The sequence below is a fragment of the Gossypium raimondii genome, chromosome 7 (assembly GCF_025698545.1).
Source record: "Gossypium raimondii isolate GPD5lz chromosome 7, ASM2569854v1, whole genome shotgun sequence".
Lineage (NCBI taxonomy): Eukaryota > Viridiplantae > Streptophyta > Magnoliopsida > Malvales > Malvaceae > Gossypium > Gossypium raimondii.
This window is the reverse complement of record NC_068571.1, coordinates 12,189,181-12,216,992: the sequence shown is the minus strand read 5'-3', so window position 1 is coordinate 12,216,992 and position 27,812 is coordinate 12,189,181. Positions and strand designations below refer to the sequence as shown.

At 31.9% G+C, this 27,812-nt stretch overlaps 1 protein-coding gene and 2 pseudogenes across 1 annotated transcript; 2 read left to right on the top strand and 1 right to left on the bottom strand.

The window, feature by feature from the left end:
• Positions 1 to 6,540: 6,540 nt before the first annotated feature.
• Positions 6,541 to 7,526, top strand: LOC105771408 (probable glutathione S-transferase). Its single transcript, XM_012592870.2, has 2 exons — positions 6,541 to 6,908; positions 7,001 to 7,526. The coding sequence occupies exons 1-2, from the start codon at positions 6,591 to 6,593 to the stop codon at positions 7,343 to 7,345; spliced, it is 663 nt and encodes a 220-aa protein (XP_012448324.2). The 5' UTR covers positions 6,541 to 6,590; the 3' UTR covers positions 7,346 to 7,526.
• Positions 7,527 to 22,402: 14,876 nt separating this feature from the next.
• Positions 22,403 to 23,280, bottom strand: LOC105763903 (pentatricopeptide repeat-containing protein At4g01400, mitochondrial-like; annotated as a pseudogene).
• A 766-nt stretch (positions 23,281 to 24,046) lies between these two features.
• Positions 24,047 to 26,903, top strand: LOC105763911 (protein CANDIDATE G-PROTEIN COUPLED RECEPTOR 2-like; annotated as a pseudogene).
• Positions 26,904 to 27,812: the final 909 nt, after the last annotated feature.

Below are 27,812 nucleotides of genomic sequence, written 5' to 3'. Positions count from 1 at the left end.
CGCTGAGGCAATTAAATTATTTGTCTTATTTGAGTTGACAATTTAATGAAGAAAATCTTTAGACTTGTTAATGTGTTGTTATATTAAAGATACTATGGTCTATCTATGGAAACCAATCCTTGGTTATAGAAGATTATATTGGATCTGAATGAATCAATTCAACCATTGGAATGTGAAGATTTGATCGAGATCCTGTTGTTGATTTTGGAAAGCATGTCTTTGACTGATTGTGTTTTGAAAATTTATGTTGTAATTGCTATTTTTCAAAGAGTTACTTCTATTAACTTAGATTCTATGTTAGCAACCCAAAAATAGATATATACTTTGAGGAGAAAATCAGATAAGTCTCTATGTTGACTCTTGTTTATATGATACTAGTACTTGTAGATCTGTAAGAGAGTGGTTGAAAGATGATGTTGTGATCTTTGAGGTTACAATATGTTATGTATGTGACCTTGTGTGTGATTATTGAAGTATGTTTATGTCCGTGATAATGTTTGATAAGAATGATATGCATACTTGGTATAGACCTATTGAGTTCAACTAGTTTGATGTGAAGTATGGTTGCATCTGGATGCAAGGATTGTGTATATGTGTCTTAGTAATATGCAATACAATATGTTCCGATAAGAGTGGATCTGAGCATGATGAGTCTGTGTCTATCTCCGCAGAGTCGTTAAAGGGGTCCATCGAAACTATAAACATTAGCATGCTACTAACTATAAACATTGGTATAGACCTCTTTAGACGATATTAAACATATCGTATTGCATGCTACTAAGACGCATATACACAATCCATACATCCAGATGCAACCATACTTCACATCGACCTACTTGAACTCAACAGGTCTATACCAAGTATGCATATCATTCTTATTAAACATTAGCATGGTTATAAACATACTTTAATAATCACACACAAGGTCACATACATAACATATTGTAACCTCAAGGATCACAACATCATCTTTCAGCCACTCTTGCAAATCTACAAGTACTAGCATCAAATAAACAAGAGTCAACATAGAAACTTACCTGATTCTCTTCTACTGCAGTGTAGTATTTTTGTCTAAGTACACTTGTAATTTTTTGAATAGATTAGTTAATAAAACTATTCATGAATTACATTAATACTTTTTATATTGTCCTTACATGGCTTTTTCATACAAAACAAAATGGAAGCAAATGTTGCTCATTGGTAGTTTAATGTTTAACTAATATTAAACGGTATTACGTGGTCGGGTCGTAATACAGAAAGACAACATGTATTAGTAGACGAACCTAAACATGTCTTTAGTCTAATCGAAAATGAGCAAATTGGTTGAAAGTTTAATATTCCGTCTATCAAGTCCAATTAGGGAGATGCCTTGTCTTGGGCATCAGAGCGGACGACTTCTAGAAGATAGAGACATTGATGTGACTAACTGGACTGATAGTACATCGGACTAGATCCAAGCAGAATAGATCTTGAATCTGTTTATGGATTTATTCACTTGTAACATTCATAGCATGGCATACCTAAATCCAAAATGGATGACGGACTATGTATGTGCGACTCGTCCTTTGATGTAAGTAAAAGCCTGAGTTTGAATAGATAAGAAACCGAAAGTTGATACGCGTTGGGTGTACGACTTCTATAGTACGTAACGTCATTCACAATAGTGGAATTCATACCCTGAGACATGGGTGATATGAACTCGCTTACGGGATGTAATTGAGTCTTTTGAATGCCCGATCGAAAATTAAGTAGTTCTCGTTTTAGTTTAGCAAAAGTATAATTTTAAGAAGATAGTCCAAAATAGGCAGCGGATAAATTAAAAATAGTTGATGGGAAAGATGGATTAAGAACTCAAAACAAGAAAGAACCCTTAATAGAAATTAATGACCCGAATCTTATAAGTTTCAAGGTGAAAGGATGGATAGTTGGATAGCATCGTGACCCACTATCTAGCAAGATAGGAACCAACAATATAAGTTTAAATGCCACACTCGGTTGAGTGATAAGTTCAGAAAAGAAACAAGGATGACGCCACTAGTTTAACTAGATAAGTCAAGTTGAATCTTAAAGAAAAACGAGAGTGAAAACTCACAAGTTTATAAATGTCCAAAGTTCAAAAGTTGTTTCTAATGTTTACAAGATAAACTATTTATAGGCTGAAATATTACCAGATGAATAGACAAAAATCATTAAAAGTAAATAATTAAGCTAAATTAATGTTCAGTTGAAAATAATGAACTTGGTGAAGGGCCAATGCTTGTTCGGTCTTGATTTATGTTGATAGAAGATCTAAATGTAGCTTGATTTGGTGTATGGATTTGAGAAGTGTAGGTGCATTGAATGGAAGGTCAGCTGATGAATGAACTTGTGGGCAACTGATCGGTCTTGAAGTGTGAACATGCGGTTTTGTAGATGTGAACAACAACAAACGAATGACCACTTAAAAAGATAGTTGTTCAGCTCATATTCTTTAGCAAAAATTCATGCATCATTTGGCGAGAGAAATGCACCAAACAGCCCAAGGTACATGCACAATCGGGTGCATGCATACTTCATTAATAAGCTACAATGTATCGGCTAGATACATGTATATTCGGCTGAATAATAGCTCCCTTTGTTCATGTATACTCCAGGTACATTGCTCCTCATTAGATGGCTTCAATGAATCGGCTAAGTACATGAATGTTCAGCTAAGAATCAGCTCTCAACATTTATGCATTTTCAAGTACATGCGCCATATTGAATGAGCTTCATGGAATCGGTTCTGTGCATGTATTTGTTCCAGCCAATTATTTTAATTCCTGTTAAGACAATTTAAAACAACTTAAAAACAAATCACACAAATAAATATTTAATAGGCTAAGACATATTTAATAAATGTAATTCAAGCTGTTGTAAACTCAACCATAATTAAATAAGCTAAAATAAAGATGTCCTAAGCCTAGCTAGCTAAGTGAGCTAGCTGATTTGAATTCAGCTTCCAGCAAGTTGAAAATGCTTCTTGTTGGTTCGTCCAGCTCCTTTGGAGCTTTCTCCCAAGCTTGTTCAACTAGAGTCGATAAAGACTCTTTAAATTGCTTAGCTCGAGCTCGAGTAATTGGTCCGATAGGGAGCTCGAGGGCATCACGTTTGATGTTAGCTAGGCCCGTTGGCTGGTTCGTATCAATGGGTAAATGATATCCTCACATTGACTTTACATGGTTGATGAAAAGTAAATGTGGCCAAGAGTTGTTCATCCTTGCGATGAATGACTTGAATACTATTTAATAGTAATTGACTTTTCATGAAGGAAGATGTAATGGTTACCATGAGATAAAATATGATCATATTAGGAGAATGAATATTATCCCAAAGAGATCAAGGATAGGGTAACACACCTATGACAAGGTCATTGGATGAGCACTGAGTAGTTGCTTTCGTAATGGCATGTCGTTAGGGAGAGCTCAGTCACGATACTATAGTGGAATGACTTCGTGACTAAATGAGTTTATAATTAATAGGCGAAAAGCCGAAACTTAATTATTAATCATTTGAGCCTTAATTACATATGTCTAATCGGTTCTTCCGCTAACTCATTGAAACCAGAAATGAATTATGTGTTTGAATCGAAATGAACATAATGAATAGAAATAGAGAAATGAGAAACATTCAGGAATGATTATGGTTTTCTCCGAAAAGGAGAAATTAAATCATTTGGAAATGAATGTAGGTTTCTCAAAATGGAAATGGAAATGAAAATGAGAAATAATATATTTGCAAATGTACATGATTACTTAGAAATGATCGGAAGAATGTGTTTTTGTTTTTGAGTTATTTTAAAGCCTGAAAATAAAAACAAACCATTCAGTCATAGTGAACATGATGAGTGGTGAAATTTTAAATATTTTCTCAAAAATTTTACTAGGGGTAAAATCATTATAATTTTATCAGGGGTAAATTTGGAATGAGAAATTTTTTTAATATAAAATATTGAATTTTATTTTGGGAAATAGAAAAACAGAATCGGGTTGGATCAAATTACAAAGTACTGGGTTAAAAAGTTCGGGAAGTACTCGTAATTGGACCTGATGTGAGAGAGGCCCAAAATCCCCTCATGGAATATGAAGGGGCGATAACCGTAGTAGGAATACTAGGGGATGTCGTCCACCCTACTCCTACTCTAAGTAGGAAGTTGCTTTTCTAGTTGAAATAAACTTCTACGATTCAACAAGGGTTATACTTTCTCTTCCTATAAATAGATGGCACTCGTAGAGCTATGAATACAATTTTGAGAGATTGTTACTCTGCCGAAAAATATAGAGACTTTATTCTCAACTATTAAATATACTTTTCCAGAATAAAAATTCTACCGGTTTCTATTAAAGAAGAGAATTTACATTTTCATCCCAAAAGGAAAAGAAAACTTTTTCTAGTTCTATATTTTGATTCAATTGGTTTGAACCCACACTCGAAGCAGTTTGTGGTACGAGAATAGCGGAGAAGATCATTTGGTTGAAAGTCGAAAAACATCAAGGATCCGTTTATCCGAAAACATAGGTAATATTTCGGTCTAAGGCTTATTGTTATAAATATCACAAACCGGGTAGGTTTTCAAAATTTTAATTTTCTGTTGTGCAAGAAAACTGTTTTCAAATTGGATTTTTTTCCAACATATAACTTTTTGTATGCCATAGAGGCTTGTCACCTTGTGTATGTGTTAATGGATGTGGTGGTGAACTAATATAACCTTTTGTATGCAATTGTAGGTTGTCACTTTTGTATGTTTAAACGAGTGTGGTGGTGGAGTAATATAACTTTTTGTATGTAATTGCAGGATGATATAATGACATGGAAGTATGTCATACTAATATTATCACTTTTGTATATGTGTAAATGAGTTTTCTATTGTAATTGGACTCTTGAAAGCTGGCCATGGTTTGTTTGTTATGTTACTTAGATGCTGAGATGATGGTTGGATTATGTTGGTGCTACTTCTTTAACAATTTTTTTACAGTAGCACTCTTTAACAATACTATTAAACAAAATAAACAAAAAAAAAAGAGAAATTTTGATACAGAAGCTTTGTAGATCTAGGTTATTGTTGTACTAAGCTTTATTTGATAAATTATTTTGATATAACAAATAAAATGTTTTTGAATAAAGATGGTTTTAAACAAAGAATTAATGAAGTTCAAAGTAAAACCTATTTTAAAGTCTCCAAATAATTTAGAGAATACTTTGAACACTTAGAAATATTTTGGGACAAGTTTAAAATTCTTCAACAATTTTGAATCAAGTGAAATTTTTTAAATCGAGTAAAACCGTTTTAAATTGAGTGAATTTTTTGACTCAAGTGAAAAACAATTTAAATCAAGTGAAACGATTTTAAATCAAGTGAAAATTTTTTAAATCGAATGAAACAATTTTAAATCAGGTGAATTTTTTTTTACCCAAGTGAAAAATATTTTAAATCGAGTGAAATAGTTTTAAATCCAATGAATTTTTTTTTGACTCAAGTGAAAAACTGCTCCCTAACAAAACGAATCGATACTTATAAAAGCATCGATACCAAAATGTGATTCTGACTTCAAAGGAATTTGATCAAACACATTTTTATTGATAGTTTGCAAAAAGTATCGATACTTCAAGAAAAATCATCGATACCTTTTTCAGTATCGATACCAAAATAACTTGTGACTTCGAAGGAATTTGAGCAAGCATGTTTTTATCGATACTTTGCAAAAAGTATCAATACTTACAAAATATTATCGATATATTTTTCGGTATCGATACGAAAATGACATTCAACGTAAAATTTGGATAAATTCATATTGGTGGCTGATGGTGGCGGAAGATAGCAGCAATGATAGTGGTCTATTGGATTCTGGAAAAAAGTTGGAGAGGAAGATGAAGATGAAGATGAATTTGGGGAGACAGCGAACCAACGAAGATGAAGATGGAGAAACTAAAAAAAAAAATTAATTTAATATAAAATATTATTTCCACGTTTCAAAAAATATAAAAATAAAATATTTTAATATAATTTAATATAAAATATTGTTTAAATATTTTATGTTAAATTATTATTCTTTGATAGAATATATTATTCTTTAACATTAAATTGGTGTAAGAAATATATTAAAATATTAAAAGATATATTTACATTCGAGTATCTTTTTTGTTATTACATATCTATTCATCTCAACTAAATGTATGAATATTACTACAATACTCATTCCATTTCATTCCGTCTAACCAAATCAGTGTTATATATTTAATTTTATTATAGTACTATTTCATTCCCATCAAAACTCTATTTCATTGATCCAAAAATGTGCATTAATTAGCGTTTTAGTTGTGGACAACGGGTATCTATTATTGCTACCTTCCAATTAATGTAGTGTGTCAAGGACAAACCTTGTGAGCACGTAATAATATACACAAGCTGATGATCACTATGTATATAAACCAACTGCTTGCAAGATCCAAACTTCGATAACCTCGTCACACTACAAAACATGGTCTATAAATTTCCAACATTCCCACTGATTTCTCCACTTCAAATCAAATAGAAAATATTGAGAGAAGATCACCTAGCTTCCTAAATTAAGATGTCAAAGGCAAAGCTTGTTATTCTTGACTGCTGGGTTAGTCCCTTTTGCATGAGGGTTAAGATTGCTTTGAATGAGAAAGGCCTTGAATATGAAGCTCAAGCCGAGGACTTATTTGGCGGCAAAAGCGAGTTGTTGCTCAGCTCAAACCCCATTTACAAGAAAGTCCCGGTGTTCCTCCACGGCGGAAAACCCTTGTGCGAGTCCATTATCATCGTTAACTACATCGATGAAACCTGGTCTTCCCCTCCACTGCTCCCGCCATGTTCATATGGCCGAGCTCAGGCACGCTTTTGGGCTGATTTCATTGACAAAAAGGTGCTTATATATATATGACTAATTCTTTTAACTTGTTGGGTTAACTAATTTATGGTCCATCCTTGATAACAACATATTGCGAGTTGGGTCAGGTATTTGACGCATGCGGTAATATATGGAGAAGCAAAGGAGAGGTACCAGTGGAAGCTAAAAAGGAGTTCATAGAGATATTGAAGCAGTTAGAAGAAGCCTTAGGGGACAAAGATTACTTCATTGGCACCACATTTGGGTTCGTTGACATCATATTAATCCCTCTAACGAGCTGGTTCTTTGCCGTTGAGAAGATCGGCGGGTTTACGGTGGAGGCCGAGTGCCCCAAGTTTTCGAATTGGATGAAGAGGTGTTTGCAAAGAGAGAGCGTCGCCAAAGTAGTTCCACCCCCTGAGAAAGTGTATGAGTTCGTCTTGATGTTTAGGAAAATGCAAGGCATCGACTAAGAGACCCCGTAGGATGCAGTAATAACTGACGGGAGAAACAGAGCAATGATAAACTGATGTATTTTCTTTTTTCTTTTTTTAATAATTGGCAATGCCTGATGGTTTTATCCTGGTTTTACACTTCTCTTCAATAATTAAAGCAAATAAAACGGAATATATACGACCAATTCATGTTGGTCAAATTCCACTCTAAGTTATTTGTACTCTTATAAATTTAGTCTTTTATATTTTAATTTGATCAATTTTTAATGTTTATATTTTTTAAAATTTGAAATTTCGATCCTCACTAGACCTGTCCATGGGCCGGGCCGGGCCGGGCTGGGCCTGAAAAAAATTCGGCCCGCTTCCTAGGCCCAGCCCAAAGAAAAAATATGGGGCCCGAGCCCGGCCCGGCCCATTTTTAATTAAAATTAATTTTTTTGACTCAAATTAAAACTAATTGTTATTAAAATTAATTGTTAGTAAAATTATCAAATTATTAATTGTTAATTGTATTAATTGTTGTAACAAAATCTAACATTTGATTAGTAAAATTATCAAATTATTAATTGTATTAATTGTATTAATTGTTGTAACAAAATCTAACATTTGATTAGTTTACATTTTGTATTATCAAATATTTTGTAAACAAATAAGTTTACATTTTTTATCTTAAAACCAACCAATATTACACCAATGTTATCACTTTCAATTGCTATCCTGTCAATTGCTATGTGCAGGATTTACCAAATACCAATGTTATCACTTTCAATTGCTATCATTTAATAATATTACCTGCACATGTTTTACCAATCTTAAAACCAACCCATAGGTAGTTCATTGCTATAAGTCCAATGTTATCACTTTCAATTCTATCTTGTCACCTAAATTTTATAACAAAATATTTAAACATACTTAATTTTATAGCAATAAACAACAAAGGATAAAACAATTTAGGTCCAATTTAGTTACAGCCAACTCTATAGCAGCTTGAAGTCTCTTTCCAAAATACTGCTAGATGTATTCCCTATTCAATTACTTGCTGACCTTAGAGTAAAATAATAAACATGAAACTAAATACAAAGTTACAAACCAATACATGCAAATTAGCTCATAGGACCGAAACCTCATATACCATATCAGACCATAGCAAATTACTTTGAGGACCAAAACAACAAGGTTAATGAGGACAATATAGTTCCATAACTGGAGACTGGAGAGGAAAAAAAACTTAAAAAATATATTTTAGAATCATTATATTCGGATCATCAACCAAAACAACTATTACGCATGGCATCAATGAACCCTGAAACGTCATTTTAGAATCTCAAAACACAAAAGGCGTCTATTATATTTCAGGCTTGCATTTTTTATGTAACACAGAAAAATGAAGAAACAAGAAAAGAAATGACAAACAAAGAAGATCAGTAGGCAAACAAAGAAAAGAGTAACCTGAAGAAGAAGAATCAGAAGAAATGAAGTATCTTAAAGAGAATGAAAACGAGGAAATCGAAGAAGATGAGCAAACCCGTACCTGTACCAAACTCCTCGTTCTTGTATGCTTGCTTCTACTTGGCGATTCTGGAAGAAACAAACCCTTAAACGCTTGATTCTGGAAGTGGGTGGAGGACCGGAGGTGGATCGATGGAGGTCTTGACGATGGAGGTGGATCGGCAGTCAAGGAAGTCAAGGCACGATAGGGTTAGGGATTTGGAATTGGAAGACAGACTGTAGATTATAGTGTCGGGGAAATGAAATTGAAAACTAAAACTAAAAACTTAAACATAAAAATAAATAAATATATTTTTTAAACATAAAAAACTTAAAACATAAAAAACTTAATATATATATTTAATATATTTTCGGGCCGGGCCAAAAAATTACTTGAGGCTGCCCATTTTTAAACAGACCTCTTTTTTCCCAAGCCCATATTTCGGGCCTATATTTTTACCCGAACCCTCCCATATTTCGGGCGGCCCATGGACAGGTCTAATCCTCACTAAATAGTAGCAGTTAAATTTATTTGGTTAAATTTTACTATTAATTTTGTTTTGTGCCTAAAGTTGTGAAGCATTATTAAATATAAAGCTTATTTCAAACTTTGGTTAACAAATAAGATAATTTAATTCAAGTATATAAACTAATCAATCAAACGAAAATAATAAAAAAATAATACAAGCACATAATAGCCAATTTGATATCTACCTATAAGGCCGATTATAGGTACATATAATTTGAATTTAAATCTAGCGAATGAAGTTTGGTTATTGAGTACATAAATATTATATACCAACTATTGTGTACCAAATAATTTAGCTAATGACATAGCATTTTAAATTTTCATGTAATTCTTATATTTAGCATACTGTACTTAATTATTCACTTACTATCAAAACATGTTAAATAAGTTAAACATATACTTATCTTAACCAAGATTATTCACCAAACACAAACAAAATAATTATGTTACATATAAAACAAGCTAAAGTCAATTTATTAAACCGACTTCAATATGCACATATACAAGAAGAAGCTTATACTATAGCCGAGCCTATAATTTACCAAAACCAATTTACACAATATAAGTACATTATATTTACTAATTCCGATTCACATATACATTTCATTTAGCACCAACCAAAATATATAAATATGTTTTCGTAATTAGTTCATCTTGTAACCAAATCAATCCATCACCCAAATGCATAACAAATATACATATACTAATCATTCAACGAATTTCATATGTCCAACTATATGTATATAAGTTATAATTATCACATGAACTTACCTATCTTAAATTTATACCAAATCCAATTTGCATACATATAATTGCTCATACTTAAATCACTTCCAAAGGTCTATATTTCATTACCTTATAAACTAAGCATTTCATTTCCAATTTTATACATATATACTATCATTTAAAATCAAATCCATTTGCATATTCATGTCCAAACACAAATCCAAAACAATACACACTTGAACATTTGAACATTCATTTATTCTATCTATAATCTGAAAGTAAATCATCTCCAACGTCCACAAGTACACTTCCATTTATAAAGCATGTTATATATTTATCTTATAACTAATTCAAATAAGCCGCACATAACATTCATTTATATAATATCATTCATAAAATGCTAAACCATAATCAAAATATGCATAACCTATGATTCAAACCAAAACCAAACAAAACAAGCTAATTAAGCCATATTCGCATGGCTTTAATACATATACACTTTCAAATTAAGTAACTTCAAAGTTAGTCTATACATGCCATAATCCCAAAATAAATTTCAGCTTATAAGATACCATAGTTATTTGATAGTGTGATGAGCTTTACTAACGAATCCCCGAGCTCGTAACAACTTCAAAAAATCTATAAAACAGAAGTGAACAAATAATAACACACGGTAATCTATTCGTAGCTTAGTAAGTCAACAGCATAGAAATAATTTAACTAGTAAAATTAAAAGGCAATTAACTTATTTTATAAATGTAATAGACATTACATGATTACACTTTGATCACATATATCTTTTATTAACCCGAACATACCTTAACACACACACACACACACACACACACACACACACATATATATATATATAACCTTCACCTTGGCAACCTAGTTATCAACTAAAGCTGAATTGCATCTATAAATAAACATGATAATTTTCAAACTTATAATCACTTATAATATATAATCTCAAATAACCAACTTACCTTATTTCCATATATTCATTTAACAATTACGTACCTGCAGATAAAACTCATTTCCATATCCGTCTGCGTTTAACATTGCCCATTGAACCGTTCGGAATTAAATAAGATACGCGAATAATCGGAAAGCTCGTACAACGCCAACGTCCCAAACGTGGTCTTACATGTAATCACAAATCGATACCACTGTCCCAAACAGGGTCTTACACGAAAATACAAATCGATAACAACGTCCCAGACGTGGTCTTACACGAAAACACTTATCAAAAAATCCTATGAAATTCCTAGGGTTCGTACAGGCTTACAGACATTATTTATAAATTGAATCGAACTCAAATACCTCCCTATTTCAATATTCAAATTCGACTAAGGACATTAATAATTTCAATAACACAATTTATCATCTATCTATTATATATTCATGACTTAAACAAAATTCAAATGCTTATCGACTTACCTCAGATTTCAACAGACACAGTCAACTACTCGACTTCTTTCGACTTTCTCCGTAGTTCCGTTTTCTTCAATTCTTGATCTTAAATTGAGCTCATCAATGGCCAAACCTAGCTAGGTTTTATCCTTTTTCTTTTGTTTCAAATTCGGCAATAGGAAGATGATGATGAATTTATTTTCTTTTTGTTTTATTTAACATACATTAACATGTATTTTTAGTTTATTATTTTAACCTTATTTGAATAAATTATAAAATATATAATATAAGGGCAATGTTGACCATTGCCACCCACTATCATTTAAATGGCCTAATTGCCATTTAAAACCCCCATTTTTAAAAGATAACAACAATTAGGTGCTTTTAAATTTAACCCCTAAATTTTCATTTTACGCGATTAAGTTATTTCCTTTAATCGGTCATTCAAACGATAAAATTTAAACACGAAAATTTCACACAATCAAATTCACACATAATAAACACACAAAATAATATTAAAATTTTTTTTGACTCAAATTTGTAGTCTGAAACCACTATGTCCGATTAGGGTCAAAATCGGGCTGTTACACCATGTTATCCAATCAGATTATTTAGTAGTCCTTATATTTTTTGAATTTCAAAATTTTAGTATTGACATAAATGACCGTCTTTAAATCCTTGACCTTTTTTTTAATAATATGTAGAAATAGCAGTTGATATGTCATTATATATGTGATAATATGTTTATTACATCAAAATTTGAAAATAATAGAATTTAACTTAATGACTTTAATAATTACTATCTGGTAAGAACTAAAATTTTAAAATCTATAAAGTACAGGGATTAAAAATGACCAGATTAAAATGCATAGACTAGTGGGAAAAGATTTTAATCCACGGATCGAACATCTATAACAAGCAGTGGAAAATTTTTTTCCCCGATTTTAGTTGGTCGTCTGAGCTATAAGATGTTTTAAAAAGTCTAGTTCGAAAATGGTTTTCTTGTTTCTTTTATTTTTCGAGGGATCTGGGTCGACGTTAGTCATGGGTTAAAAAAAACAAAACATTTCATCAATTCACAAACAATTTCACATTATGTTGCTAATTTAATCGACTTTTGCATTTTATTCAATTTAGTCCTTAAAACCGTGGCTAACATAACTTTCAAACTTAACTTCCAATTTTTATACCAAGTTCACTCTAAGCCTAGCTTAACTTTCTACTTCACATTTTCACCACTAAATTTGAAATTTTGTGTATTTTAGTCCCTATTGCACAAAATCATCAATTGACTTTGCAATTTAATCCTTTATCAATTCTAAACTTAAAATCTATCAAAATAACACCTCAAGCTCCAAATATTCAAAACTGGTAACATCCTAAATATTTAATAGTAATGAAAAATACAACATAGGTCGGCTAGGTTAAGCTACCGAAATTCCGAAAACATAAAAATTACAAGAAAATGACTATATTTCACTAACCAAATAAAGCTCCAACAATTGAACTCAATAGCGGAAAGCTTCTTTTCTTCTTCTCCATTTCGGCATGCAAAAGATGGTGAAGGGAAATGTTTTTGTTTTTCTCCACTATCTTTCTTTTCTTTATATTTTATTATCAACTTAAATTATGTTTTTTTTTAACTAACAAATTTTATAACCTATATATATATATTCTTACCGTCCACTAAATATTAGGAATACATAATTTCCTTTTTAACCCTTACTTAATTTCTAATTAGAAAACCTTTAATAATTTGCACTTTCACCACTTTTATGATTTAGTCATTGGATGCTAATTAAGCACTAATTCAACAAAATTACCTAACTAAAGTTCTATTCGCTTCTAATATAATTTCGTAAATATTTAATAAAAATATATACGAGTTCAGTTTACGGGTTGTTACACAACTACAACTACACTTTTCGACACCACTGACTTTCGGGTTGTTACACCACCATAACAAAAATTCTCGCAAACCCATCAGTTTTAGGAAGATACACAATAAAGTCCATTGATACACTTTCCCATGGGTGTTCAGGATTGGGCTAAGGTTGTAACAATCCATTTGGACACACAATTGTCTAAGATTGCTTTTGAAATCAAAGTTGCGTAGCGGTAACGTGACGATCAGTTTGGAATGAAAAATTTTAAATTTTGTGGCTAAGTGAATGATGTGACAATGGGAATTTCAAGGATGAAATTCTTTTAAGGAGGAAAGAGTTGTCACATCCCAAAAATCGGGTTAGAAGGAATTGGGTTAATGTAACCAAGAGTGATCTCATCTGAATATTTAGTTTGATTGTGAAAATTATGATAAGTGAATTGATTTGATTTTGTGGTTAAATGTTGTGTTTGTGTGTGTGTGATCCTATGTTCAAATCCCTTCCCTTGAGATATTGTTAATTTTTAGTTCAATTCATATCCCTAGTCTTTTGGCTTAAATCTTATTTCTGTGCAAGTTATTACAAAATGAGCTTGTTGGTTCAGTGGTAAGGTGTAAGCTTACCCTATGATCTTGTTTTTAAATCTTTGTGCGTGCAAATGAAAATTTTCTTTTGTAACTAATCAGATTTATTGGGGGTAATGGGTAGTTTTTTTTTTAAAAAGGTTTTAATTAATTAAGGATTTATTTCCTAAAAGTTCTCCCACTCTCCATATTACTTCCCACTTCCCCATCTTTTCTATTTTTTTGTTTTCTTTCTTTTTTTTCTTTTTCTTTTTCTTTTTGTTAATTCTTCTATTTCAAATTTTCTCCTACAATTTCTGGAATTAATTTTGCCATTACGGTGTTCCATTTTCGGGTGTTTTCAATTGTCGTGTATTCATCTTCTGAAATTCGAGTCACATGACATTTTTCAGTAGAATAGGTACTTTGGGGATGTTGTTTTTGTCAAGAGATTTGGAGTGCGTTGTTGTTTGGTTTATCATAAATAACATCAGGTGTTTGAAACTAACTCGATTTATCGCTTGAAACTCGAGAAAAATACGAAATAGTAGTTGTTTTCAAAACTGCCCAGCACCACACGACCGTGTGCCAGGCCGTGTGTGCCACATGGTCGTGTGTGATTTTGTAGACCACGTGGGTAGGTCGTGTGGGGCACACAACTGTGTGTAATTTTGTAGCCTGTATGAGACACAAGGCCGTGTGATATCATGTTGGTCGTGTGGGACACACAGCCGTGTGAAATCATGCAGACCGTGTGGGTAGACTATGTTGACCACACGGGCTAGCTTTTTGAGCTGTGTGGGCCTTTTGGGCTAATTTTGAGGCCCAATTAGGGGTCGACTAAGGGACTCAAAATTTAGGTCCAGGGGTATTATGTAGGCCCAAAAAAGCGTAAATGTCAGTAAATCAAACATAGGTAAGTGTAGGAAGAAAGTTAAATAAATTCCGATAAGTATAATAATGCAACATGATATGCTATAAGTAGGTACGTGAGTTAAGCATGACTATTTTGTAAACCATGTGTGTTATTAATATTATGTTATCTATTCTGATAAATTATCCGATCCAACCATAAAATATGATATGCTATGATTTGTATAAATTATGTGTATGTTACGTTTTGTATAAAATCTATTTATGTATGAGTGCATACAACCTATGTGATACATATGTAAGTCAACAGATTCTGCATATGCATTGGGGTGTGTTCTGATTTGTTGGAGGAAGTGTTTTCCAGCAGTATTACTGCATTTTTGGCGGTTAAATCGAAATATATGTTTGGCAACTTAACTGTACTATTATGAGTGGCATACCACCACGACCTAGTGTGATTGGATGGATGGACTCTTGAAGTCCTAATTGATGTGATTGCCTAGACAGAGTTGATGTGTAGCGGATGGGGGTAGAATCTGTGTCTGCTTTTGTTCTGGTCTGATATGACATTCTGTTCTAATATATGTTTCTGAAAATATGATATTTCGATCCAAAATATGTTCTGAAAATATGACATTATGATCTGATGTATGTTTCTGGTAATACAATATTTTGATATGCTATTTGTACATTAAAAGAAAATTTTGTTATGACATTTACATATGTGCTTGTTAAATCAAAATTATGCTTATGAGCTGAGTCACACATTAGGCTTCTAGCTTATTCATTTTTTTAATACGTGTCAGGTTAACTTCCGACTTAGGACTAGACGGCGTGCGGGAGCTCGGATTGGTTATCGGTTAAAATATATGTTGGTTTATGTTTTAGTTATTTATGGTTGTAATCTGGTTTTGGGTTTGGTTTTGGTTTTTGTTTTATCCATCGGCATTTGATGTTTTCAAGCATAAAACTGCAAATCACACGAGCTAACAAATTAGATTTCGATTTTCAAATAACTAAAAATCTAGTAATTTTCCACTGCAAGATTAGGTAACCACTTAAGTATTTCCCGTAAGTAAAATATATGGTTTTTAACGAATGACTGTTTTAATACTGGAAATGATCTGCCAACGTTAGTACTTTCAAAACGCACGACTTTGAATGTGAATTCTGGTTTTAAATAAGCGTTTTCGAACTTCGGTTTTTCTAATCATTTATAGGAGTTTTTGCCAAAATTTTATATTTTCTAAACATGCATTGAGTTTGATTTAAAACAAAGCTTTGAACGAGTTGATGTAATTCCTCAGTATCCAGTCACAACTTCTAGGCCGAGTTTGGGGGTGTTATAGGGACAATCCTTTTCAAATACCCTCCGAAAGGGAACTATCAAGTTGGCTAATGGCTACAAACTCCACTTTTTGGCTAAGTACATCAGCCACTGTTTTGGCTCTCCCTAGCTTATACTCTATGTTGAAATCAAATTCTGCTAGGAAAATGTAACACCCCCTAACCCCAAACCGTCGTCGGAACAGGGTTACGAGGCATTACCAGACATATCAAACAATTTACAAATAATTCTTAAATAAATAACAAACATATATAAAAGAATCATAAATTCATATAAATTTATGCTAATTGGCTTTTTTTTATTTTAAAAATTTCGATGATATTTTGCTTATTTTACTTAAAACCCCCGCAAACTTAAAACCAAAAACAACCCAATACCAATATTTCAATCAATAATTTTATACTTTAAAACGCTACTAATCATACTTAATAAATTGATTCACTATTTTATTTATCATTCAAAAGTTTATAACCATTTACTCACAACCAAGATCATTTAGCATATATATATTTATATATATACAACTCGTGTTCAATCACCTAGTACATGTCACTTAAACAAAAGGAAGAAATACATCACCAAAATTTTCTTAATGGAGTCGGGATCTTTCTAGATGCTGAACTGGACCTTGAACCCTAATGACCTGCGCACAGAAACAACCGTACGCTGAGTATTTCATACTCGGTGGTATTACTATAATTTAAATTATTTAAGTAAAATAATAAATAAACATGTCAAATTATATAACTATTAATTCATAAATAAACTAATTTATTCTTAACTTTCATTTCTCAACAATAACAACTCAATTTGGCTATTCATCAATTTAATATCATATAACATTTCATTTGAACATAAATCTCTTCATAAATCTTTGATTCATTCTTTTCATTCTCATTTCTCAATTTCATTTCATGAATAAAGTCGATCATTTTCATTCGATTTTTTTGCTATTCCATTTATTTGCCCCTATTAACAAGACTCGGACTTTGGCGGATACACGGATCCAACCAAACACAACAGAATGGCACCCAGTGCCTCATCGGATAGTTCGAAGCAAAATTGACACCCAGTGTCTCATCGGCCAAGCCGAAGTAAGTTGGTACCCAGTACCTTATCGAATCTATCCGAAGAAATATAGTGACACCCAGTGTCTCATCGACTCGAGGTCGAAGTATCCCTGAACTCTTCCAATCCTATGGCATGCCAACTATATCCGACTCAGCCCGACTAGTTAATAGGGTATTCAAATCATTTTTCTATTTCAAATTCACTTTCGATTCAATCACAATTCAATTCAAGTTCACCTTCCACTTTTTAATCAATACACAGTTCAGATAATTTCACTTCGATTCAATTCATTTCATTCACTTTTATTCAATGCAATATTTTAATACTCACCTCAATTTCACTTACCAAGTACTTTAATTGAAATTTAACAATTGAAAATAAATAAATTCAAATTATAGTAATACAAACTGTAAATCTCCCGTTTTAGTCCTCGATAGCTTTCTCCTTTCCTTTTGATGCCGATGCCTCGGGTTCTTTGTTAGCTACAAAAATAATAATAATTTTCACTATTAATTACAGCATTAAATTTAAATAAATAATTGAATTTCTAATCAATTCTTACCTTATTCCCAATTTAATATTAACTAAGTTTACTTACTTTCCTAATTCAATTCACACTCTATTTCTATTCAAATTTCATCCAAACTCAAATTTAACTATTAAAATTTCAGCATATTTTCCTAATTTCGAATTTCCCTCAATTTAGTTCCTAAAACATAAAACTTATAAGTTACTTCACAATTTAATCCTTTTATCAATTCTAACTTAAAATTTATTCAATTAAATCCCTAATTTAACGATTTGTCCAACATGAACCATGCTTAAAAACCTATAAACTTCCAAAACCTCAATTTATTTTCAACAAAACTTTGTTTTAAAACTTCTAAAACATCAAAATTAAGTAAAAAAGGCTTAATTGACTTACCAATCAAAGCTTTAAGCTTCAAAATCCTAGTTTTGCCTTTTCTTTTTCTTTTTCTTTTCTTCTTTCCTTTCCCTTGTTTCGAATTGCTCTCTGTTTCTTTTCTTTTGTTTTATTTTTATTTCTTTACTTTATATTATAATAATATAATTTATTAATAATCATTTAATTAATAAATATCTTTTAATTATAACACAAGTGTATATACATACTTTACTACATTTGTACAACTTTATCACCCTACATTAGGCACCATTTCATTTATTTATTTTATATTTAATTAATTAATATTTATAAATATCTTTATACTTAAATTTTAAGTAATCATACATTTATTTTACAAGTGTAAAATATATGCATGTCACATGTATAATTTTACACCTACATTTATCTTTTCTTAATTTATTACATAATATGATAATAATAAAATAATTACAATAATAATTTAATAAAATATCTATTGAATAATTAATTATAAGTATTACAAATGTATGTATTTTATTAACACACTTGTATTAAATCATCACCATACATTTGTCTTTATTTAATTTATTTTTAATATAATATCTTAACTTTAATTAATATAATTTATAATTTTTTAATTAAATAATATTTTATAATATTAATCAAGAAAAAAATCTAAGATTTTTCCATGTATTGCAGCCTATTCTTAAGCCATTGGCTTATTTACCTATCTAGTCCCTCTTATTTTCTTTTGATCTATAATTAGACTTTTACCCTTTATTCAATTTAATCCTTTTTCCTAATTTCTCTTAATTAAGCTAAATTCACCTATCTAAAACCTAATTAATCACACAACTAGTCTCATAAATATTTCTAATAATTATTTTCAAACTCAATTTACTAAGACGGAGACCCGATAATATACTTTTCCGATGTTTGTGAATTTTGGGTCATTACAGAAAACCTACCAACGAACCTACTTGGGAGACAACTTTTTCTGGGTTAGAAATAATTATTTGCAACATCATCCATAAATACCACGAAACTGGAACCAGTAAATTGTTTCTCCATGTGCGCAAGCAATGCACCACAGTGGTCATTTATTTCTCTTGGACTGTATATCGATGCTCCGTCTCATTAAGCTTTCAACTCTCGAAAGCAACCGAGTGCCTATCCTGCATCAATGTAGTGCAAAGCCCAAAAGAAAATAAATTGTATTTTGCACCCATGCTACAATCCATTATAAAAAAAACTATACAGAACCAAAACAAATTTTATAAAACAAAGTTTAAAATACATTTATTCAAAACCAATGATAGTGTTCCGAGTGCCGAGTCCGAGCCTAACCTTACGAGTTATTTGGAAAAGAGGGAAACTAAAGGGGTGAGCTATGAAGCTCAGTGTGGTCTTAACACATGAGTAGTAAGTATATAAAGCAGTAAATAATAACATACAGGCATGCCGTACAAAGTACAAATCAGAATCATAATATTCATAGAATTCACAGTATATATTTGCTCGTGGATAATAGTGCAGTCAACTACCTAATCCAGCCCTACACACCACAATAAGAGTTCCCATGAATTTGTCTAGCCCTGCACACCAAATCAGTATTTGTGGACGAACTGTCAGTATATCAGTAAGAGCCTGAGCTCATGTGGATAAGCCATCTGTAGATATGTGGGTGAACCACTAGTAAATAATGATCAATGAACTAATCCAACATTTAATGCCTGAACTTTCTCTTTCAACAACCCAAACCCTAATACAACAGTATGGTAGGTTATTGAAGATAGTAATAGCAACTGTAGCAGTACCAATCGATTATTAACATACGAACAGTAACAGTTTAATATTTAAGCAATGACAATAGACATGTGTCAACAATATTTCATGCATGCATCAATAATAACTTAACCAACAAGTAGAGCCTAACATGGAATCACAAGTTATACACGTTGTAACGCATATTTATATAGACCACATATTTCAAAACAACAATAGTAACATAACACAACCTACATTACCGTACACAGTTGTGGTTCCAACAGTGGCAAACCTTCAGACTTTCAGAACCTCAACAAAGATTGTAACCTTAATAGATCTGGTGTTACTAGACCAAAAGCATTATGTCCATATAATCAGTATATAAAAAAATCAGCAGCCTACACACACAACTTAGGACCTACACATTCAGCCAAAGCAGAAACATACACGTTTGTGAGACCAAATAACATGGTAAAGACACACAACTTTACTCCATACGCCTATGCGACACTTTTGCTACTCCGGCACACTCTTTCGGTTCAATTCTGATATGATTCACCTAGACCTAGTCTTTCAAACGTCATACATACAAATATACATAACATCATAATCGACAACACAGGTTTCAGAAAGATCCAAAAGAAATCAATTAAGCGAAGCGGAAGAGAGTAAACCGCAACTTAGTTGTGCATCTGAAAATAGAGTCTAACCAATATAAGGGATCTCGCTTACCAACCTACAGGAATTGGAAATAGACACAATCGTTGACAGACCTAAGCACCAATGGGATTTGAACGAACAAGATGTGATTCGATAAGGAGAAAGAAATCGACAGCTCAAGAGTGGTGAAAGATGCGTCCGTAACAAAGGTGTAATATGAATGTTGTAGATACGGTGGCTAAAAAAGAAAGAAAAGAGAGAAAAAAGAGAGAAGAGAAGAAACAACTCAAGGGATCCTGATTAACCTTAAGATAAATGTTCGGGCGTATTGTTCTCTTTCAACGGCACTCGCAGAGTTGTCGATATAATTGAATTTTTTCCAACCATTTCATCTCTACCTGACTACCAAAAAACTTATCCCGCACCTTGCTTAATAGTTGCTCGTAAATTGCTCTCCAATCGCCAACGCCCACTACCCACGTAACGATTGACCCATCCACCGGTAAATTGAGTTGTAAAGTTATATCCTCAAATGTAATTGTACACTCACCACATGGAATATGAAATGTGTGTGTCTCGAGTCTTCATTTTCCATCAAAACGTTGATAAGTGCGGGACTCAATTCAGTCCCCCAAACATATGAGAAATATGCAAGAATCTCGCCTCTTGCAAGTGTTGTTCAATAACACTCGGTGCCCTCGTAATTAAATTGTGTATGTAAGTCTCTAAAATCTGATCTTTGGCTTGATTATGTAAATATAAAAAATTATAAAATTAATAATGAACTTAATTAAAATTATAATAATATTTTCTTACCATTTACAATTGGACGCTGAAAATGTGTTTGTCTTCCAAATGAATAAGTGGAATTGCCATTATAAAAATAAATTAAAAACAAAATATAAAATATAAAATTAAAACAACAAGATTTTAAGAGAAATTGAATGAAAAATTGAGAGCTACAAAGTTAAAAGAATACATGAATTAAAAGAATTGAGAGAATTAGGAGAATGAGATTGAGATACCAAAGGAATAACATGGCTTGGGTTTATATAGCAAATAAATTAAGGGTAAATTACACCAATAGTCACTCAACTTTGGGGTAGCTAATAAAACAGTCACCTAGGTTTCATTTCAGTCTCTCAAATTTTGAAAAATAACAAAACAGTCACTAACGTTATAAAAAAGTGACAAAACAGTCACCGATTAACAGTTTCCGTTAGTGTCTTAACGGGACCGCTGATGTGGCAAGTTAACTAGCTGATGTGGCCAATTAACTTGCCACGTTGGATGTCCACAATGGAAACCCACCCAATTTAAGAAATTGAAAAAAAGAAACCTTAATAACAAAGAAGAAGAAGAAGAAGACTGTAAAAAAAAGTCTTCTTTGCCTAATTTGGCGGGGTCTGATTATTTGCCATTGAAACATCATGTCTTTACTCTTCTTCTTCTTCTTCTTGGCTCTCTTCTTCTGTAACCTTCCGCCACTATTGTCCCAGCAAGATCAATCCTTCAATTTCTCGGATTTCCCATGGACTCCATCTCAAAACAAATTTCTTATTTCTTCAAATAAAGTCTTCGCTGTTGGGTTTAAGTCAATGAGTTCTTCTGTAAAACTCTACACTTTCTCTGTTTGGTATTACAACACATCTAGAAATAACATCCTTGTTTGGTCGACTAATGATGATTCTCCGGTGACCGAAAATTTGTCTCTTGTCATCTGCCACTGATGGTGTAATTTACTCGAGTAACACAGCAAAAAAAAAGTGATGACAAGCAAGCAATTTGTTGTAGCAGCAGCTAAAGTTGCAGTGGTATAAACAAGGGCGATACCATTGATATCCAAGCTTAAAGTTATCCTGAAATCAAAAATTTCTCAATAGTTGATATGGTTTCTTCCACTGTAATGGCTACGCAAAAACCTTAACAGCATTCATAGCTCTTCTTTCTCTACAAAAACCCAATATAAAAGTATTATAATGCACAATATCAGGGTTACACCCTTTAACTTTCATTCTACAAAGAAGCTTATAAGCTTCTCTAAGCTTCTTCTTCCTACACAAACTATTCAACAAAGTAGTATAACTCAATGAATCCAGTACGATCCTTTATTTAACATATCTTCTAACAAATCTACAGTTTTATTCACTTGACTCTTCCTGCATATCCCTTGCATTAATATCCTATAAAACTCGACATTAGGCATAACGTCTCTCTTAAACATTTTGTTGAATAGTTTGTACGCAATACTCAAATCCCCGTTCAAATAAAACGCATGCATCAAAATGTTGTAAGATTTAGTATTGGGGAAAACACCTTATTTATGGGCAGTCTTGAAAAGGTTGAAAGCAGGCATGATGAAATTACGATGAGAAACAAGCAACTCGAGGATACGATTTAAGTTTCTGGGTAAAGGCTTAACGTTGAATTCAAGCATTTTGTAGAACACATTGAGAGCTTTCTCGGGTAAATCAGCTTCGGCGTAGATTTTGATAAGGTAAAAAGAGAGAGTCGGGGTTACCTGATATTAATCGAATTTGAGACGAACGAGAAAGTCATCGATAAGAGAGAAGTGCTTGGAATGGTCAAGTTTGAGAATGAGGATGAGGAAGGAAGAGTAAGAGTGACGAAAATCGGGTTAAGTGGTGGCTACATTGAAGATTTCTTTAGCAAGGAGAGGGTTGGACTAGGCAGATATCAGTTTCAGGACTCGCGTAGGGGAAGCTATTGGCAATGGCGACGATTACCGTTGATTTGAAAACTAGAGGCATCTCCATTTTTTCTCTTCTCCTCCTTTTTCTTCTTCTCCTCTTCTTCTTCTTCTTCTTCTTTTCTTTTTCTCTTCTTAAACCTTAAATTGGTGCTGATAAGTCTGTTAAATTGGTGGTAACGGCCAGTTGGAGGGTTTTCTGAGGCCAAGCATGCCGTCATCTACCATGTCACTTTACTGTGACGTTTGTGACGAAAAACGGCAGAAAGGACTGTTTTGTCACTTTTTCAAAATTGAGTGACTAAAATGAAACCAATGTGACTATTTTGTCAGCTAGTCCAAAGTTGAGTAGCTGTTGGTGTAATTTACCCATAAATTAATCGGTTTTAGCCGTTGGAAAAAAATTGCTATTGAACTATTTTTTATTGCCGGGGAGAAGTTACATTTGCCAAAAAATATTTTCTCTCTCCAAAATCGACTTATTTTTTTATCTGAATATAATAAAAATCAACCTAACACGTTAAATATTTTCTAAAAACGTACAGCATGTTTAGTTGGGTGTAATGGTTATGCCATTACAGCCCTATTCCGTGAGCCCCAGCTAATCATCTGTTTGGTTGGGTGTAATGCGCTCGGGCTTATTACATTATGTGTGTATTCCCAAAATTGGCTGCTTAATGGCCGATTTCTATTCCCTTCCAAAAACAGTGTTTAGCTATTCCTTCCCTCTGTTCTGACTTTCTTTTTCTCATTTTTCAATTTTTGCCCTCAGTAATTTTTATTTTTTCCTTCTTTATGATTTTCCTTCTTTAACGTTTGGGTTATAATTTTCCCTTCTCTCCTCTTTGTTCTGTTTCTGGGTTTTCAAGCTAAAAAAAATTTCAAAAGCTCTCTCATGGAAGGTCTTATATCATGATTTCTTATTACGGTTGCCTTTGGCTCGTTAGCTTGCTCAACCTTGTTTGGTGTTTCGTTCAGGTTTGTGGGTTTTTTCCCCTCTAATTAATTTTAATGAGTTGTTGTTTTTCTTGAATTTGATTATTGGATCTTTTAGACTATGGTTGTTTCCTTGACATGGTTGCTTTTTATTTTTATTGTAAAGCAAATTGCAATGGAAATTACTGTAACAGACTAGCTGATATTGAAAAGTAAAATTAATAATTGATTAAATGAAGGAATTGCTAAAATCTGACATTAGTTATAGACAAAATCTAATTAGTCAACTTATAAGTCAGGCATTTTGCATCCAAATAACAATGTACTTTCTTGTTTTAATTCTTCACAAATTTTTTTAGTTGATATCCAAAATACTCTTTTTTGTTCTTGCTTCTGTGAGTCTGGGACAACGCAATAAGTAATGCTACTTAAATTAGTGGAATGTAACTTGGGTGTCTTGGTCTCATTAGACAAGGTGCAAAAGTTGTTCGACAATTTTTTCGCATTGTAAACTTAAGAACAAGATTATTGGACAGGAAAGCTATCTAGTATGAGTTTTTTAGGTGATGCTCCTTTGATGTTGTATCTAAGAACAATGCAGAGAAGCCAATAATGAATAATATAGATCAATAGAATGGAAATATGTATAGTAAAAGCCTTCTTTCTTGAGCTTGCGTTCGATAGCTGTGTCTCTTTTAGTGTGGCATGAGCTAACATCTAACTCATTTACCATTTTGAATGGTCAATTTTCCCTTTTTCTTAAGTGAGAGAAAATCTGTTTACTTTATCCTTTCACATATGAATTCTATCTTAGTGATCATTACCGAATAGTGTTTTCTGCTTAACATGGCTTATTTGAAAATGATTTATGTTAAGCAGCTGGGCATCTTATCCTTTGATAGTATGAATGAGTTAGGTTAGTAAACTATATGTTTTTAGGAAAATCATAGCCATCAAGATTAATGAAATATGATTGAACCCTGAAGATCATAATTCTAGTTGACAGTAACTTTATTTCTCCATGCAGGCCTGGGAATGCACTCCTGGAAAGGAAATGGCATGGAATATCTTATCATTGTTCACAACTTCTGGGATGCTATTCCTGGAAATTAGCTTGTTGGCATTTCTACTGCAAGGAAATCATGCTAGTGGGTTGCAAGCTTTGACACGGACATTTGTTATTTCAGGGCTTATTGTTGCTTTGGACTTACTTCTCAAGGTATTTATTTTATTCTTAAATATTTCACCTTTCTTGGAAGTTGCATATCTATTGTTGGTGAATCAGATGGTGGTGGAATAACATTACAGGTTCTTCCTTCCTGCAAACTTTACTATTAATAGCAGAGTCACCATTCTTGTGGCCTATAGTTAGATCATTGATCTACTTTAACTTCTTAAGCAATCTCAAATTTGAAATATGATCGTGCATACTTGTTTTTTAATTGTTTTCATTTTCTAATATGGAAAACACACGATGTTGTTCCATTTAGTATTTTTCTTGTAGTGAATTCTTTTAACATTTCTCTGTTGATGCTTTATATATTATGATATTAATATTTCAATGTATGTTTTCCCTCCTTTAGGCTATTTACCTATTTGGATTCGGTGTGCCCTTGTTCATTGACAACTCCGAACATCCACGTCAGATAAAATGGGGTCTGTGGGTTGTTCACAGGCTAGTGCTGACTGCTATTTATGGCTCCATACTGTTTATGTACCATTTCAAGTGGAGAGAAAGGTAACCTGGTATGTTCATCTAAGTTACTTACACTTTTTGTAAGTTGCTTAATCATATACAAATATGTTGCTTCTTTGCCCTTCTGCAGCAAGACCTGCATTCTACAAATATGTTGCCTTCATGTTCATCTTGAATGCACTAGAACTGTTTGGTGCACTAACTGGAAATGGAGCTAGCTTTGGGTTTTGGTAAATACAAGCTTGTTGCCAATTTGTAATCCAAATATTATTTATATTAGTATATTATGTTCCTTTTCAAACGGTTTTCTGAAGAGGTGTACAAAACACATTTACAGGTTGTACAGCGCCACAATCGTTTGCTACCATACCTTTTACGTTCCTCTTCTGTATATTACTTTTCTAGCAAATTTTTTTGAGGTAATAATTTATTTTCATATTCATGGTAAAAAATGCATCTGTTTAATTGATTTTTAGCACAGATTTATAACATGTAAGCATGGCCAAAATATCTTTTAATGAATGCAGGAGGAAGACATGCATTTAGAGAATGTGTACTACTCAGAGATGAAAGATGCTGGTTTCTTTGATGCTGACTGTGAGTAAGCATTGAATGAACTTTGAATTAGTAGCTTCTCTATACATAAAGCTTGGTAAATATAAAGTGCAGTTCAAATTGTAAAATATCTGCTCAAACGGATGATGGATCTATGTCTCAATATACCGATATTGCTGCGGGAACAAATCCAATAATGTAGAATGTGCTTTACCTAAAGCTTCTTCCTAAAGATCAGTTAGTCCCTGATTTTTTTTTTCAGTATGTACTATGTGTTATCAAGTAGATTTGGAGTTTGGATATCTACATCTAAATTATTTTCATTTCCAAGAGAGATCTTTTCTGTTCAATTTTCTTGTAACAAAATAAATAGTATCATTGTGTTTGTTATTGTAGAATTCCAAGAGTATTGTACTGATAGAATTTGATGGAGTTTGAATGGCTCACAGGTTTGATGGAGTTTATTTTTAATTCTTTTTAATTTTTAATTTGTTCAATTATAATTAACACTATAAAATTATCTCAACAAACGAAACAAAAAAAAGATGTAAAATGCTACAAACAAATCATGTTTTTTTTAAAGGAAGATATTTAACTATATTAATCAAATGAGTTTTTTAATAATAATTATTAAGTCATCAATTAATCAAATCCACAAAAACACATTCTTTTCTTTTCTTTTTGGGTGATTGATAAAGAAATGAATTTCAACTTTTTATAGTATTATACATTATAAAGTAGATTATATATTATTTTATAGTATTATATATTATGATTTTAGTAAATTCATATAAGAATAATTATATTAAGAATTTTATTAAATTATATATTTTTATTAAATTATATTTAATAATAATTATTTTAGATTATATTTTATAGTATTATATATTATGATTTTAGTAAATTCATTTAAGAATATTTAATATTAAGAATTTTATTAAATTATATTTAATAATTATGATTTTAGATTATATTTTATAGTATTATATATTATGATTTTATTAAATTCATATAAGAATATTTAATATTAAGAATTTTATTAAATTATATATTTTATTAAATTATATTTAATAATAATTATGTTAAAATATGATTAAATTATTTATTATTTATATTAATAATCTTATTAAAATTTAATAACAATAACAATAATCATCTACCTAAAAAAAATTCTACTAAGGGGTATCCTAGTCATTTTAATTTTTTTCCTTATGCTATTACAACATCATTTCATCCAACCAAACAGAAGAATACTATTACGCATCTATTCAATTCTATTCAACCAAATAATTGAATTACTATTACGCCTCTATTCTATTACAACTCTATTCTATTATAACGAACCAAACGTACCCGTAATATATTGCTAATTTACCCT